Source organism: Alexandromys fortis, unplaced genomic scaffold (genome assembly GCF_014885135.2).
Source record: "Alexandromys fortis isolate MF-2015 unplaced genomic scaffold, M_Fortis_MF-2015_v1.1 scaffold_237, whole genome shotgun sequence".
In the NCBI taxonomy this organism is placed as follows: Eukaryota; Metazoa; Chordata; class Mammalia; order Rodentia; family Cricetidae; genus Alexandromys; species Alexandromys fortis.
In genome coordinates this window covers 141,099-158,945 of record NW_026068137.1, presented here as the reverse complement: position 1 = coordinate 158,945, position 17,847 = coordinate 141,099, and the positions used below count along the sequence as shown (strand labels likewise).

General features: G+C 39.5%; 1 protein-coding gene across 1 annotated transcript in view; it reads right to left on the bottom strand.

Annotated features, from left to right (window-relative positions):
• Positions 1–11,933: 11,933 nt before the first annotated feature.
• LOC126491100 (zinc finger protein 709-like) overlaps positions 11,934–17,847 on the bottom strand; it is a 25,555-nt gene continuing 19,641 nt past the window's right edge. The window contains exons 5-8 of the mRNA XM_050126512.1: positions 15,616–15,742; positions 14,982–15,039; positions 12,354–13,741; positions 11,934–12,184 (exon numbers count right to left, since the gene is read on the bottom strand). Coding sequence (XP_049982469.1) covers positions 11,934–12,184; positions 12,354–13,741; positions 14,982–15,039; positions 15,616–15,742 — 1,824 coding nt within the window. The remainder of the gene's footprint in view (positions 12,185–12,353; positions 13,742–14,981; positions 15,040–15,615; positions 15,743–17,847) is intronic.

Sequence of the window (17,847 nt, the reverse complement as noted above, 5' to 3'; positions counted from 1 at the left end):
AAAAAAAAAAAAAAAAAAAAAAAATTGAACTGCTTAGGTTTTTGTTTGTTTGGTTGGTTGGTTTTTGTTTTTGTTTTTGTTTTTGTTTTTTTGCTTCTTTGTGTTTTTTCAAGACAGGGTCTCTCTGTGTAGCACTGGTTATTCTGACACTCTCTCTGTAGAACAAGTTGGCCTCAAACAGCGAGTGATCTGCCTCTGTCTCCCAAGTCCTGAAATTATTGGTATGGGCCATGGCTGTCCAGCTGAACTGCTTAGTATTTTTTTCTTTTGTTTACTTGATACAACCTAGAGTTATCTGGGAAGGGGAAACCTCAAGTGAGAAAATTCCTCCAAAAGATTGGTCTGTATGTAATTATATGTGTCATATTTATGATAAGTGGTTGATGCTGCCTTACTTTCCTTTATGATGAACTATATAAGTTGTAAACTGAAATAAACCCTTTCCTCCCAATGAGAAACAAATGAGGACACAAATCTGTATCCAAATTCACCAAAGGAAAGTGAGATAAAAGCCAAATGAATATAATTAGTGAAAGAGGAGGTTTCTAATAGAACATCACTGAGAACACTCAGAGAAACATAAAGCATAACTCTAAAATAGAGGATCTGCAGAAAGGGAACATTCCTCCACTGCTGGTGGGAGTGCAAACTTGTGCAGTCATTTTGGAAATCAATATGGCAGTTTCTCAGAAAATTGGGAATCGATCTGCCTCAAGACTCAGTGACTCCACTCTTAGGAATATATCCAAAGTTCGCTCAATCATACCACAAGGACACTTGATCAGCTATTTTCACAGCAGTATTATTTGTAATAACCAGAACCTGAACAACCTAGATTCCCCTCAACTGAAGAACGGATAAAGAAAATGTGGTACTAAACGGGGCAATGATGGCACACGCCTTTAATCCCAGCTCTCGGGAAGCAGAGGCAGGCAGATCTCTGTGAATTCGAGGGCAGCTTGGTCTACAGGAGCTACTTCTAGTACAGGCTCTGATGTGGGAGTGTCATATATCAATCTGTTGATTTCATTGGTTAAGTTATAATAAACCAGCTGCTTGGCCTCATGGCTTGGAACATAGATGGGAGGAGTAAACAGAATAGAATTCTGGGCGGAAGAGGAAGTGAGGTCAGACTCTGCTCTGCTCCCGGAGAGACCCGACAGCTCTGCTGGAGCAGAGACGCCATGCTCAGCTCTCCCAGGCAGCTGCAACCCACGATGGACTTAGGCTAGAATCTTCCCGGTAAGCGCACCTTGGGATGCTTACACACATCATTAGAAATGGGCTAGTCCAGATGCGAGAATTGGCCTGTAAGGGCTAGAGTTCATGGGCCAAGCAGTTCTTAAATGAATACAGTTTGTGTGTTGTTATTTCGGGCATGAGCTAGCCAAGCGGCCGGGGTGTTGGGGACGCAGCCCCGCCGCTTCGTATTTCAACAAGGCTCCAAAGCTACAGAGAAACCCTGCCTCGAAAAACCAAAGGAAAAAAATCAAATCAAAACAAAAAACAAACAAAAACACGGTACTTTGGGAGGTAGAGGCAGACAGACCTGTGTGAATTCAAGGTGTGGTGGTGCACACCTTTAACACCAGCACTTGTGAGGCAGAGACAGGTGAATTTCTGTGGGTTCAAAGATAGCCTGGTCTACAGAGGGAGTTCCAGGACAGCCAAAGATATACAGAGAACCTGTCTCAAAAGGTAAAAATAAAAGAAATACAGGTTAAAGTAAAGCTACATAAACATGGATGCCCCGATGGTACAGAAGAACTTTGGGTAACTGTACAAGCAGTGAGATGTCTCTGTCATTTCTAGAGTTTTGGAAGTTGTTTACAATGCACTTTCTGTTTACTTAGGTAATATTATATCCTTCTGTAGTCTTTGATGGAGTTAAAGAATAGAGAGATAGTTACAGTTATTGTTTTCATTTGTTATGATAAAAGATAAAATAGATATAAATATTGCAACTGTAATTCTTGCTTGATACCTGTTATATGTAATTTTACTATGTTAAAGTCTTCCTTTTTGTTTAAACAGAAAAGGGGAAATGGTATGGGAGGTCCTTCTCTCTTTGTGTTGCTTTCATTGGCTAATAAAGAAACTGCCTTGGCCTTTTAATAGGGCAGAACTTACGTAGGTGGGAGGGGAACAGAACTGAATGCTGGGAGGAAGAAAGCAGGGTGAGAGACACCATGGATCTCCTGCCTGAGGTGGACACTGGTTAGAATCTTGCTGGTAAGCCACAGTCACATGGCAATACACAGATTAATAGAAATGGGTTAAATTAAGATGTAAGAATTAGTATATAAGAAGTTAGAGCTAATGGCCAAACAGTGTTTTAATTAATACAGTTTCTGTGTGTAATCTAGCTGGGTGGCTGGGACAACAAGCAGCCAGCTCCTCCTGTTACAGATAACCATTTGATCCAGGGTATCCTATGTCCTCTTCTGACCTCAGCAGCAGCAAGCAGAAACATGGTGCACATACATACAAGCGGGCAAAATACTCACTTTAGTGCTAGTCAACATTCTTTAGAACAGAACAGAGAGAGAGAGAGAGAGAGAGAGAGAGAGAGAGAGAGAGAGAGAGAGAGAGAAGAGGGTTTATTAGAGTCGCCAATTATAAGCTATAGTCCTGCCAGTTCAACAATGCCTGTCGACCAGTGGAAAGTCTAGGAATCTAGTAGTTGTCCAGTTCATGGAACTGGTGTCTCAGCTGGTTTTCAATACATGCCAGAATCCCAAAGTATGCTCTAATAAGAGTGAAGGGGTGAATTACCAGCAAGAGTTGAGAAAGACTGTGGGTATGAATGTGATTGTCAGTGTGATGAAAATCAGCATCAGATTCCAGAGAATGTAGCTAAGAAATCCGTGCCTCCTGAAATAACAGTATATGAAAGCAGATTGTGTATAAGAAACATAATTAGTCATACATGCATTTTCACATGTATACCTCAGAGATCAAGCTAGAGGAAAACTCTGAATACAGAGACACTGTGCAAAAACCTTTAAGCATCAGAAACATTGGAAAGGTATCAATCATTCTGAATCATATTAGATACTTGAAACATCTCCTAGAGAGAAACCATATTAAAAAATCAACAATGGAACGAAACCTGTAGAATCATCAAGGATTATCAACATGATAAATAGCAGTATGTCTATCCAAGTTAAGTTGATTATCCCTTTATTTAATTGTTCCATTTTCAAAACATACATTACATAATCATACAGAGATATAACTTTCTGTGCTGTAATTTTGCCTTTTTTTTAACATGGGAAAAACTCCCCCTTTTAACTAATTCCTCCCTTAAAAAATGTCCAATTTTCTCACTAAATCTACTGATGATGATGAAGATGTGAGGCTTATTGTTGATCCACAGAGCAGCAATATCTTGACAGAACTTCAAGGCAGCTACCTAGCTTGGCAGCAGCCCAACAAGAAGCTTCCTGGGAAGTCCACCAGGACAGAAGAAAGCAAAATCTAACCGATAGTGTGGTGACTCCAGCAACATGTAGCTCTGGCTTATACCAGTGGTGCAAAGCCACAGGCAAGTAGGCTTTTCATTAATTCATACCTCCAAAAGTTGGGCACCAGATGTCACATGAATAATAAAAACCCAGAAACAATATTGGGGTTCAAGCTGAAGGTCAGAAAAGCAGTCAAGATACTAAAGAGTTTTTACATATATCAAGGCTCAGACAAACAAAGGGGTGAACCTACTCTCAGCATGACTGTAGACTGCAACGCTCCCCTCCGAACCTCAGACTGCAATGTGCTCTTGTCTTCTCCAGCCTTATATGCCTCTCTCTGTCCAGCCATACCACTCCAGTCTCCACCTCCCTAGTGCTGTGAATAAAAGCAATAGAGTCCCAAGTGCAGGGAGCACCATTATGTGAATTCTAATTCTCTTTACACTAACTCAGTCTTGTTTAGCCAGGGTGGCCTTGAGTCATTGGATTAAAGGTGTGTGCCACTACTTTCTGGCCTCTAGCAACATAGCTTTACACCCTGATCTTCAGGCAAGCTTTATTTATTAAAACAGAAATAAAACATCACTATGCTTATAAACACCTGATATTTGACATGGAGGCCAAAAAAAAAAGTATACAATAGATAAAAGAAAGCATCTTCAACAAATGGTACTGGCATAACTGGATATCAATATGTAGTGGAATGCAAGTAGATCCATATCAATCCCCATGAACAAAACTAACATCCAAATAAGTAAAAGACCTCAACATAAATTCATTTGCACTGAACATGATAGAAGAGAAAGTCAGGAGTAACCTTGCATACATGAAAGCAGGAGATTCCCTTCCTTAATATTACACTAGTAGCACAGACAGTGAGAACAATTAATAAATGGTACTTCCTGGAACTGGGAAGCTTCTGTAAGGTAAAAGCCATGATGAATAAGACAAAAGGTCAGTGTACAGAATGAGAAAATATCTTTACCAACCCTGTACCTGATAAAGGGTTGATCTCAAAAATATATAAAGAACTCAAGACACTGGACATCAAAATACCAAATAATCCAATTAAATATAGGATGCAGATCTAAACAGAGAATTTTCAAAAGAAGAATTCCAAATGACCAAAAGAGTTATGGGATTATTCAACATCCTTTGCCATCAGGGAAATGCAAATCAAAATGAATCTGAGATACTATCTTACATCTGTTAGAATGGCTGAGATCATAAACACTGATAACAGTTCCTGCTGGAGAGAATGTAACCTAAGAGGATCACTCCTCTGCCAGGAGCCATTTCAGGCTTCTTCTTTCTCACAGGGCCTTGAAGTAAAAACTTTGAGACAGAAAACTTAAAGTTAACCAAAACATTACGTGCTAACCTTGGAGACTCAAGCTCTGGAAAGCACCACAGAGTGTCTTCATTCCTTGCTGCTTATTGCTAACAGCAGGTGTTCTAGCCACTGACCTTGCAACTGCCCCACTTAGCTGCTGAGCTGCTGAATCCCTTCCCCTGTCCTTCTTCTCCCTTCCCCCTTCCTCAGTTCCCCCTGCACAAGTTTCTCACTGAGGAGTATTTAAGACTAAAGCTTGTTTCAATAAAGGAAAACCTTGACAAATTGAGAACAGAATCCTGTTTTGCTTGCTTGGTCTTCTTTCCCTTTCTCACTCATGTTCTTTTAGGTAGTGCCCCTTCAGACCCTGGAATAACTGGATCTGCTGGGCAGGTTACACTCCTCCACTGCTGATGGGAGTGCAAACATGTACAGCATTTTGGAAATCAGTATGGTGGTTTCTCAGAAAATTGGAAATCAATATACCTTAAGACTCACACAATATAACTTTTGGGCATATAGCCAAAGGATGCACATTCATACCACAAGGATATTTGCTCAACTATGTTCATAGAAGTATTATTTGTAATAACCCAAAACTAGAAACAACTTAGATGCCCCTAAAAGAATGAATAATGGAAACGTGGCACATTTACACAATGTAGTAATGCTAAGAAGTAAAAACAAGGACATCTTGCAATTTGCAGGCAAATGGATGGAGGTACAAAAAAACCATCCTTAGTGAGGTAAGCCAGCCTCAGAAAGACAAACATGGGTATGTTGATATTAAACATAAGGTAAAGGATAACCAGGCTATAATTCACAACCCCAAGAAATTGGATAAGAAGAACCAAAAGAGGGATATACATGAAGGGTCCCAGGAAAGAAAAAAAGTTAAGATCTACTTACTGGACATGGAAGGGAAGAAGAAGGGAAGAAATGTGGGATGGCCATATGAGGATTTGAGATGGCTGAGTTGAGGGAGTGATGAAGAGAGGGAGCAATGAAAGAGTTATCTTGGTAGAGCAAGCCATTATGAGGGAGAAACCAGGTGTTAGGGAAATTGCCAGGAAGAGAAAAAGGAGAGATCATATGAGCAAGGGGCAACAAGATCATCACTGATCAAACCACAAAGACAAGTGACCAAACTAGTGGTAGCTCATTTACCCAAATTGACTGTTAGGGATTCTACATGGGGCCAAACTAAGTCCTCTGAATGTGAGTGACAGTTGTGTCTTGTTCTGTTTGGGGAACCCATGGCAGTGGGACCAAGACTTACCCTGGGTGCATAAATGGGATTTTGGAGCCCATTTCCTATAGTGGAACTGAAAAACTCTAGGACAACTTTGAGGCCATTTCTGAGACCTCTCAGCATTAGTGCTTCCCCCTCCCCTGGAAACCAGGAACCTGATAATCACCCATGCCTCCACTTGGAGCTTTGGATACTTTCCCAGGAATTCTCCATCCCCTTTGTAGTTTTTCTTCAATAGACTCAGGCCCTGGAACTGGGGCAAAATGACCTGGTTAGCTTTACATCCAAAATAACAACACACAAATTGTATTCATTTAAACACTGCCTGGCCCATTAGCTCTAGCCTCTTACTGGCTAATTCTCACATCTTGGTTAACCCATTTCTCTTTTATTTATTTATATATTTATTTATAATTAAAAATTTCCACCTCCTCCCCTCCTCCCACTTCCTTCCCCCTACATGCTACCCCTTCCCCTCATTCTCCAGTCCAAAGAGCAGTCAGGGTTCCCTGCCCTGTGGGAAGTCCAAGGTCCTCCCCCCTCAATCCAGGTCTTGGAAGGTGAGTATCCAAACAGACTAGGCTCCCACAAAGCCAGTACATGCAGTAGGATCAAAACCTAGTGCCATTGTCCTTAGCTTCTCAGTCAGCCCTCCTTGTCCAACACATTCAGAGAGTCGGGTTTGATCACATGCTCCATCAGTCCCAGTCCAGCTGGCTTTGGTGACCTCCCATTAAATCAGCCCCACCGTCTCAGTGGGTGGGCACACCCTCGCAGTCCTGACTTCCTTGATCATGTTCTCCCTCCTTCTGCTCCTCATTTGGACCTTGGGAGCTCAGTCCAGTACTCCAATGTGGGTCTCTGTCTCTATGTCTATCCATCACCAGATGAAGGTTCTATGGTGATATGCAAGATATTCATCAGTATGGCTATAGAATAGGGCCATTTCAGGCGGCCTCTCCTCAGCTGCCTAAGGATCTAGCTGGGGACATCTCTATGAACACCTGGGGACACCTCTAGAGTCAAGTCTCTTGCCAACCCTAAAATAGCTACCTTAATTAAGATATATACGTTCCTGCTCCATATCCGCCCTTCCTCCATCCCAACCATCCCATTCCCCCATTCTCAATTTTTTCTCCCCAAGTCCCCTTCCCCCACCCTACCCCCACCCCCAAGTTTCCAATTTTTGCCTGGCAATCCTGTCTCCTTCCAATATCCAGGAGGATAACTATATGTTTTTCTTTGGGTTTTTCTTTGGGTTCACCTTCTTATTTAGCTTCTCTAGGATCATGGATTATAGGCTCAATGTCCTTTATTTATGGCTAGAATCTACTAACGAGTGAGTACATACCATATTCATCTCTGGATGACTCTTCTGTTTTTAGTCTGTGAAACACATTAAGGAGTATAATTATTAGCTCTTCGTGGAAGTTCTGGTATAATTCTTCATTGAAACCATCTGGACCAGGGCTTTTTTTGGTAGGTAGGTTTCTGGTGACAGCTTCCAATTCCTTGCGACTTACAGGTCTATTTAAACTGTTCACCTGGTCTTGATTTAATTTTGGTATATGGTACTTATCTAAAAAAGTGTCCATTTCTTTCACATTTTCCATTTTTGTGGCATACAGGCTTTTATTGTAAGATCTAATGATTCTCTGGATTTCTTATGCATCTGTAGTTATGTCCCTTTTCCTTTCTGATCTTAATTTGCATGTTCTCTCTCTACCAGGTGTTAGGGAAATTGCCAGGAATTCACAAAAAATGACCCCAGCTAAGACTCCTAGAACTAGTGGAGAGGGTACTTGAACTGAATTTCTCCAATAATCCAATTGGTGACTACCATAATTGTCATCATTGAACCTGCATCCACTAACGATGGAAGCAAAAGCACAGACCCAGAGCAGAGCACTGGGCTGAGCTCCTGGAAATTAGTTGAAGAGAAGGAGGAAGGATCATCTGAGCAAGAGGCAACAAGATCATCACTGAGAAAAGCACAAAGACAAGTGACCCAATTAGTCATAACTCAGTTACCCAAGATTGACAGGGATTCTACATGGGACCAAACTAAGTCTTCTGAATGTGTGTGACAGTTGTGTCTTGTTCTGTTTGGGGAACCCATGGCAATGGAACCAGGACTTACCCTGGGTACATGAGTGCGCCTTTTGTAGCCCATTCCCTATAGTGTAACAACTTGCTCAGACTTATATAGTGGGTAGGTTTTTGTCCTGTCTCAAATTGGTATATCAGACATTGTTTTCTCCCAAAGGGAGGCTTACACACTTTCTGAGGAGTAAATGGGTGATGGGATGGGCAGAGGTTGATGGTAGAAAAAGGAAGTGGGCACTGGAAATGGTATGTAACATGATAAAAAAAATCTAAAAAGATTGAGGAGGAACAGATACATTTATCCATCGATTAAATCACTCTAAATTTAGAAAGTCTCTGAATCTACATCCCCCCTCCTCAAACTGTAAGCAAAAAAAGAATGAACAGTGGCTTTACAAATGTTCCTTCTTATACCAAACCTCTCATTTTGGTTTTTCTCAATTACACTGGTATTTGATGATTTTAAATGCTCCGACAATATTGTTGAATATCCTGTGATGTAGTATACGTCTATAAATTACTATGTATTTTTTTTTGCTTTTTCTTCCTGTAATAAGTATCATGAATAAAAGCAACTGAGTGCAAGGAAGTATTCATTTAACTTATTGTTTCAGGTCATTGACGGAAGCCAGGGCAGGAAGTATAGAAGTATTAGTTAATATTTGTATATAAGCCAGATCCGCCTATGTAGTGATGGTGTTGACCATTCTGGATTAGGCCCTCCAAGATCAATTAAAAATATCCTTCACAAACAGGGCCACAGGCCCATCTGTGCAATATAGTTCCCAAATTAAAGCTCCTTCTTCCAAGGTAATATGACTTTGAATCAAGTTTTCAATAAAAATGTATCAGTACATGATCAGAGCTAACAGATTGTGTTTTCTGAAGTCTAGAGGAAACACTGAATGCCTTTGACCTGCAATCAAAGAGATTTATGTGCCACCATGAGCCTTGGGGGCCATTCTTAATCAAACCACAAAAAGAGTTAAGAATTGAAGAGGGATTTTGACTGCTTCTCTGAGAAACTTTCTATGAAACTTTGAATAAAGGTGGGTTTAGTTTTATCTCGAGTTCAACTGTTTCACCCTGGATTCAAAATGTGCAATGGTTTCAGTTAATATGACTCACCTTCAGCCTCAGAGAGATGACCAAAAGAAAAAAAATTACCCTAAATTTCTGAGGGAATTAAGGAACTATCACGGGCAACTCAAATGAAGATTTATTCTGCCTGATATTGGTGGTTTGTTTATGAATGTGGGGTTCTTTGGTTTAGAAACTGTCCTGGCAAATGGCATAACTTCATACATATACACACATACCTACTTATGTATAAATTTATAAGTGTATACACACTATATATCATGATTATAATGTAGACAGAGTTTTTGTTTCCAATAAGCCAAATCCTAAATAACCACAGACACGTTTAAATTTTAAATTCTTGGCTTATAGCTCAGGCTTATTAGTAGCTAGCTCTTACAACACATTTCTGCCACACCAGTGCAGCTAGTGTGAAATCCTAGGGAAGGATGTTAGGATTAATGGAAAAGACACTTTGGATGTTGCAGAACTAGAAGCCTTTATTGTACATCACCAAGGGGGGGGAGAGTTATGCCTAACCCAGACAGGTAGGCCAACAGGATGGACACCTCATCACCAGATCCTTGGGTTAAGGCCAAGAAAATGTGTACTCAGGAAGCAGGGTTGGTAAGCAACCCTGAGAGCAGGAAACTTGCAAGTTTCTCAGAAACCAAGAACAAGGGCAAGAAAGGTAATCTACAGGGAGGTGAGTAGGTAGGGCAGGACTCCATTAGGATCCAACACATTTCTATTAATTTATATATTGCCATATGGCACGTGGCTTTACCTCTCCTTCAGCATGTCTCACTCCCTCTGTATCTCCTGGTGACTCTCTGACTCCACCTTTCTTCCCACAGTCCTTAGTTTGGTTGTTGTGCCTATATTTCCTACATGGCTACTGGCCAATCAAGTTTCTACTAACCCAATCTGAGTGAAAAATCATCACAGTGTACAGCATCTCTTTTTTTGTCTAATAAAAAGGAAGGTTTTAACGTTAGCATAGTAAGACTATATACAACAAAAAGTTACTATGTAAAAATTATATTTACAATGTTCACTCCATTTGCATTTGACAAAATTGGAGAATGTATGTAATTATCTATCTTTTGGAGTATAAAGTTTTATATTTAATTTACTTTTATCATTAGAAAAATTAATTCTAATTATTAAACTTTAACTCAGTTAAGATCCCTAAAGGGTAAAAATCTGCCTAAAAACAGGGAAATCAGGCTACCAAAACAGGCATTCAAAGTTCTTCTGTAATGATGGGGCATCCACCTTTGGCCTATAGGCTAGTATTTATGACAGAAATTTTTGTGAAGCAGGGCATTTTGAATGACTGTAATATCACAGCAAAGTTTGGCAGTTGCTTTTATTTGTATCCTCCTCATCCAGTCTGGACAGTATTTTGCCAGCAATTGAGGTAAGGGCAGTTTTTTCCCCAATGTTTTTGGCATAAAGAAAGTAAACTCCATACTCCTCTCTCTCATCCTTTTTCTCTATCTCTGTGTTCATTAGAAAGTGTACATATGATTCTTAGAAGAGAGCTTCTGGAACTGACACATTATTTCCACCACATAAGATCCAGGGAGACCATTCAGATAACAAACACACTTACTGGGACGAATCATGATTAGCTGATACATCTCATGTTCCTAGCACATTCTTCTTCCATTAATCACAATAGAAGTGATTTTACCAATGCAGCATTACTGAGTTATTACTGGTATTTGTTCTACACACTACTTCTTTTCACTGTGAGATCACTATGCACTTCAGCAGGGATGTAAAACACAGAAATTCCAGAAAACACTACCAAAAAAATAAAAATTTTAAGTTTTATTAATTTTAAACACTTTGAATATTTTCCCACATTTATTCTAAACATACAGGTTCTCAAAAGTGAAAAAGTAATTGAGTATAGTAGGAACTGTGATTGCTAAAAAAAATTTCCACATGGATGTACATGTAAATCTATCTTCAGACTGTGCATGAGGGTTACAGAAACTGGATGTGCTGAAGACATTCCCACATTACAGACACTGTGTGAGAACTTTATGCTTGTTAAAAATCACAAGAACAAACAAATAGTTTTATACCATGTATACATACAAAAGGTTTCTATCCAGTGTGAATGTTTTTACTCTTGGACCAAGTGAATCTAGTAAAGGCTTTCTGAAAATGGTTACAGGCATTAGGCTACTGACTAGTGTGAAGAGTTTCAGATCTGTTATAATCACAAGAGCAGCTGAAGGCTTTTCCACAATTCTTATGTGCATAAATGAACTATCAAGTGAACTCTTTTATGCCTGTTAAAGTCTACAGAATGAACAGTTTCCACATCTTTTACACACAAAGAGTTCCTCTCCAGTTTGATTGTTTTCCATGCAAATCAGGACAAATTGAAGTGTTAAAAGGTTTCCTGTAATGTTTACATGCAAAAAGCCTTCTCTGCAAATTGAACCCTTTCCTGGATGTTCAGCTGACTGAAGTGGGTAAATGCTTTTCCAGAGTGCGTACATGCATAGCACTTCTCTTCAGTATGATCTCTTTCAGGAACCTTACATGAATAGAAAGTAGTGAAGGGTTTCGCACAATACTTACATGAATAAAGCTTCTCTAAAGTGTGACTTCATTCATCTATGTTATGATGACTGATGTCACGGAAGGCTTTTCTTGTATGTTTACATGCTCAAGACTTTTCCTCCGTGTGAATCTTTTCATGAATGTTCAGGTGATTGGAGCAGGTAAACACTTTTTCACACTGCTTAAATGTATATGAATTCCCTTTAATGTGAACACTCTTCATTAGTCTTACAAGAACTGAAGCTGGTATAGGAGTTTTTACAATGTCTACATGAAAACGGTTTTCTGCAGTGTGACTCCTTCCACGTCTATTACAACTACTGGGGTTGTTGAATGATTTTCCACAATGCTTACACAATAAGGCTTTTGTCAGTGTGAATTATTTCATGAATGTTCAGATGCCTATACCAGAAACAGTTTTTCTACAATGTTTGCATGTATAAGTCTTCTGTTTCTCTGTGGTATGTATCCTTTAATGTCTGTTACACCTAATGGAATTGTTGAAGGCTATTCCACAATGCTCATGCATAAGGTTTCTCTACAGTGTGTCTACTTTCATGTTTCTTACGACTATTGGGACTGTTGAAGGCTTTTCCACAATGCTTACATGCATAAGGTTTCTCTCCAGTGTGAATATTTTCATGAATGTTTCGAGAAAAAGAACTAGCGAACTTTTTTCCACAATGCTTACATGCATAAGGTTTCTCTGCAGTGTGGTTCCTCTCATGTCTGTTACAACTACTGGAGTGGTTGAAGGCTTTTCCACAATGCTTACATGCATAAGGCGTTTTTCCAGTGTGAATTATTTCATGCCTTTTCAGATGCTTGAGACAGAAAAAAGCTTTTCCGCAATGCTTGCATGTATGAATTCTCTCTGCCGTGTGCATTCTTTCATGAAAATGACAAGCACTGGAAGTGCTGTATGCTTTTCCACAATGCTTACATGCATAAGGTTTCTCTCCAGTGTGAATTTTTTCATGAAGGTTTCGATAAGAAGAACTGGTGAAGTTTTTTCCACAGTGCTTACATGTATAAGGTTTCTCTCCAGTGTGGCTCCTCTCATGTATATTATGACTATTGCGGTTGTTGAAGGCTTTTCCACAATGCTTACATGCATAAGGTTTCTCTCCCGTGTGAATTCTTTCATGAATGTTTCGATACGAAGAACTGGTGAGGTTTTTTCCACAATGCTTGCAGGAATAATGCTTTTGTTCAATGTAACTGCCTTCATGACTGTTATGATGATTGAATTGGGTGAAGGCTTTTCCATAATGTATAGAAGCATATGGCTTCTCTCCTTTGTGACTTACTTTTTGTTTCTCAAAACATGTTTTATATTTAAATGTTCGGCCACATTGCCTACAAATGTACCTTTCCTCTTCAATATGACTTTTTTCCTGGTTGGAAAGCTCACTGGAATCAATGAAGGATTCTTCACAGAAACTACATACAAATTGTTCCACTTCTTTATGGTTTTGTTCATCATTCTGTCCCTGTGTGTATCTCATGAAGGTATCCTCATTGAGTTTATTTCCAGTATAAGTTCTTTCCTGAGACTCATCTAAACACAAACTCCTACAGGCTTCTTTATATTGTTTTTTCCTGGGTTTCTCTTCAGGAGAAGTTTCAAGTACCTGAAGGGATTTAGAACAACTGATTACTTTCCAATGATTCTGATGTTTATAAGCTTTTGCCACAGCTCCCTTATACAGTGGTGGTTTCCCTCTATCTTTTTCTCTGAGATACCCTTGTAAGGATAAATCACCAATGATATTTGTTACAAGCAATGGAGTCTCATGAACTCTTACTCTGCAAGGCGTGTCTTTAATGATCATACTCTCTGGACTAGCTGGCTGATTTTTATCACACTCATTATGACATTCACTTCCATGGTCTTTCTCAATCCTCTGAATTCTGCAAAAAAATGAGAAAAGCAATACTTTAGACAAAGAAATATTGAAGGCTAGGGTGTCTGGAACACAACTATAGAATCTCAGAGGGAATAAAATAATGGTATCAATGTCAATATAAGATCTATTTCATGGTGAGACCCTGCTATGTGTAAAGAAGTAGAGGACTAATGTTACTTCTGTAAGAATTAAAAGGAGCTGTATCATAGGCTTGGAGGTTTAGAACAATTCTCAATCTTTCAGCAAAGCAGACTTAATGACATGGATTTGTGTGAAGAGTTCACAAAATCTGATACACTTGATATGAAGAATTTCTTGCATTTTATGCCTTCCAGAAACATAACTCAGATACAGATATTTAAAATAATTAAGAGGTACAAAATGAGTGAACAAGGAAGGAAAAATGGTAATAGGAAGATAGGTCTGCCAATTGATAAATGGCTCAATCAGATTGGCCTGGAAACAAGTCTGTGACACCAATTTCACTTTCCCAATAAAGGAGGGCTTACCATGTTGCGTAGTGTGCCAATGGGCAGGATTTCAGGCTCTGTATATGAAATGTATCTGCTAATTAGTTTTGACACAAACTAGCACCCCCGTTTGGGAATAAAATAGACAGCAAAAAAATTACTTTATCAGATTGACATTTAGACATGTCTCTGGCCGCTTTGTCTTGATCACTGTATAAGGTGGGGTGGCGCAGTTCACTATGGGTGGTATCCCTTAGAGAGCAGGTAGCTGATTAAGGGATGAAGATCACTCCAGTAAACAGGATTTCCTCATCAATTCTGATTCAGTGCCTGTTTCCAGATTCCTGTCATACTTGAGTTCCTGCCCTGGCTTCCCAATATGATGGTATTCTGACAAGGAAGTTTAAAACTGTCCTCTACCCCAGAATTCTTCTTTTGTCACAGCAAAAGTAAGCAAACAAAGCACAGTATTAATTTTCAAAGCCTCATAAGTATGAACAGAAAGTAAAACCCTTTGCACATGATGGGATATTTTGTGTAATAATCCAGGGAAAACCTTTTTTTTTCAGCCTCATTATCACGTGACATATTGGCGATAATAGATCACACACATGAAATACTCAAATATTAAATATTAAAATTCAATGCTCCATTAGAAGAATTTGTGTAAGATCATTTTTCACTTAGTTATATTTGGAGCACTAGGCATGTTATCAGTTGTCCCCTGAGTCCCAAATGTATAATATGATTTATTTTCTAGTGAATATAAATTACCCCATATTCCTGCTGAGATTTTTATAGTCCTCTTCAATATTTTCTTCTAGTGCTTTTTCTACAACAAAATACAGAGAAAACATATTCATATTCAACATAAAAATTATTGCAAGCAAAAAAAATTATTGCAACCTAGTTCTTATAATATGCACACTAAATAAGCGCATTTTTAATTTAAGAATTCAATACCAACATAACATTCATAAGCATGATGTGTTGCATGCAGTGAACTGCTTATTCATCCAGATCCCCCAGAACCACAATTATCATACAGACACTATATTAATTCAATCACTACTTAGCCAATTAGATCTAGATTCTGATTGGCTAATTCTTACATCTTAATTTAACCCATTTCTACTTATATATATATCGCCATTAGGTCATGGCCTACCAACAAAGTTTTAGCACATGTATGTCCAACAGCAGATCTATGGACTCCCCCTGAGTCCGCCCTCCTTTCTCACAGTATGCAGTCCAGTCCTCACCGCCTACCTAAGTTCTGTCTGGTCAATAGGCGAAGACAGTTTCTTTACTTAGTAATGGTAATCACAGCACACAAAGGGGAACCCCACATCAAGGACACAGTTGTTCAACGACCGAATAAGCAATGGGAGCATGTAGTACTTTTTACCTATGGAGATCAGGTTCAAAAATGTTTCCTTCATCACATCTCTGTAGAGCTTCTTCTGACTAGAATCCAACACAGCCCACTCTTCTGAGGTGAAGTTCACTGCCACATCCTCAAATTTTACTGGCTCCTATGAGTACATATATTAATTAGCATGGTTAATTTTCACTGACAGACTGACAGGATACATAATCATCTTGCATGTGTTTCTTAAGAAACCTCTGAATTATTATACAAATAGGATTTAGTGAAGAATACCATGAGATGCCATCTTGATTACTTGATGACCCACTGTCTCATTTACTATTTATTAGTGTGTCACTCATTAGCAGCTTCACACTTCTGAATTTTATGAACTGGACTCTTCAATTGTGATATGAAATAAACTGCTTCTGCCTTAAGTCACTCTCCTCAGAATAATCTGTGACAGCCAGAATAAAAGCCTGATATAAGGAATAGAAAGGCAGGAAATTCAAGCAGAGATAGAGGAGGAAAGAAGGCAGAATCAGGGAGATGCCATGAAGCTGCTGAAGGAGAAAGATGCCAAAACTTTTCCAGTAAACCACACCTTCATGGGATACACAGATTAATAGAAATAGATTAGTTTAAAATATAGAGTAAACTAATAAGAAGGCTGAGCAAATAGGCCAAGGAGTACATAATAACATTAAGCCTCAGAGTGGTTATTTCTTAAGCAGTTGTAGGAGTTACTGAGTGGGACCTGTTGGGTGGAGAGAAACTGGTCCAGGAGGACCAGAGGAATGGAGAATATTTGTAGCTACATAATGGTGCCCAAAGTTTGTCCACATACATCTACGTAAAGCCTAAGAAAGCTTTAAAAAGGGCTTCTAGACCCACAAATGCAGGAGTTAACTGTAGCTTCTTGGTAGACACAATGTTTCAGAGAGCCTCTGCTTGCTGGTGGCTATCAGAGACACTTCTCCTTTAATACATGGTGTCCTGGATCATGCTGGTGTCAGGAATGGCTCTGGCCCTTTTGGGAGGTCCTAGTGTGGAACATTTATGGGGTTTGTGAGAAGCTTGCAGCAAGTGCTTGCTGGAGCTGAGGTGTGAACATGGTTTTCCGAGCTAGTGGTAAATTTGCCTCCACTATATTGAAAGGCTGAGAGAGGGGAGTCAACATCCAGGGCTTCAGCAACCATACTCCTTACCATAAAAGAAAAGAAAACAATACAAAACACTCCTGCTGTGGGAACTCCTTCAGCCAACAGCCTTTAAGATACTAGCAGACATGGGCATGGTCTCTTATACTATAAATGCAGCTGTAAAGCCTGTACTTATTCTCTTGCTTCCAGCTGCAAGACTCTGTACCTGTTTCCCATTTATGCAGAGGACTGTGACCTAGGACAGTGAATCTGTAAGTGTCCCCTAAATAAATAACCTTTTATTATTCAGAATTCCTAACTAGTGTGGGACTATTTTGTGACTTCCCCCAACAGTGCACCTATAGAAAACCCGAGAGAGCTTGGGAATAGAGTTAAGCTTGGCTTCTTGGTAGCAGCAATTTCTCGGGTGGGCTCTGTTTGCTAGAGGCAAATGTGTGCCATTTAATAGAAGCCTGTTGATTCAGCTTTAGCTTGAAAACTTTGCAGCCCTTTTAAGAGGTCCTGCCAGGAAACACTTAAATTGTGTTGAGGAAAAGCTGACCACATGTTTTGTAGTGGAGGCAGAGACCTTGAAATGTCCTAGAGTTGTGGCAATAAACATGACTGGTGCTGGGATCTCTTCCAGGAAGCTGGAATCTTAGAAAGCTTAGTAATGGCCTCGATCCAGTTCAAAGCCCAAACTTTCATCCTAGCCATATCACTTGGCAAATTAAAGACAAATATGTCCAGAAAAAGAGAGATACACAGTAAAGATAAATTTGAAGACCAAGAGAACCACAAAACCATTTACCGTGTGTTTAAAAATATATGTAAGCTTCGGAGTGAAAAGGAAAAAGTCTTTAAAACAAAATAAGAAAAAAAAAAAAAAGAGAGTAACTAGGCAGTGGTGACACATGCCCCTAATGCCAGCATTTGGGAGGCAGAGGCAGGTACATCTCTGGAAGTTTGTGGCCCGCCAGGTCTGTAAGAGATAGTTCCAATACAGGCTCCAAAGGTACAGAGAAACCTTGTCTTAAGAAAACAAAACACCTGTGAGTTCGAGACCAGCCTGGTCTACAGAGCTACTTCCAGGACACGCTCCAAAGCCACAGAGAAACCCTGTCTCGAA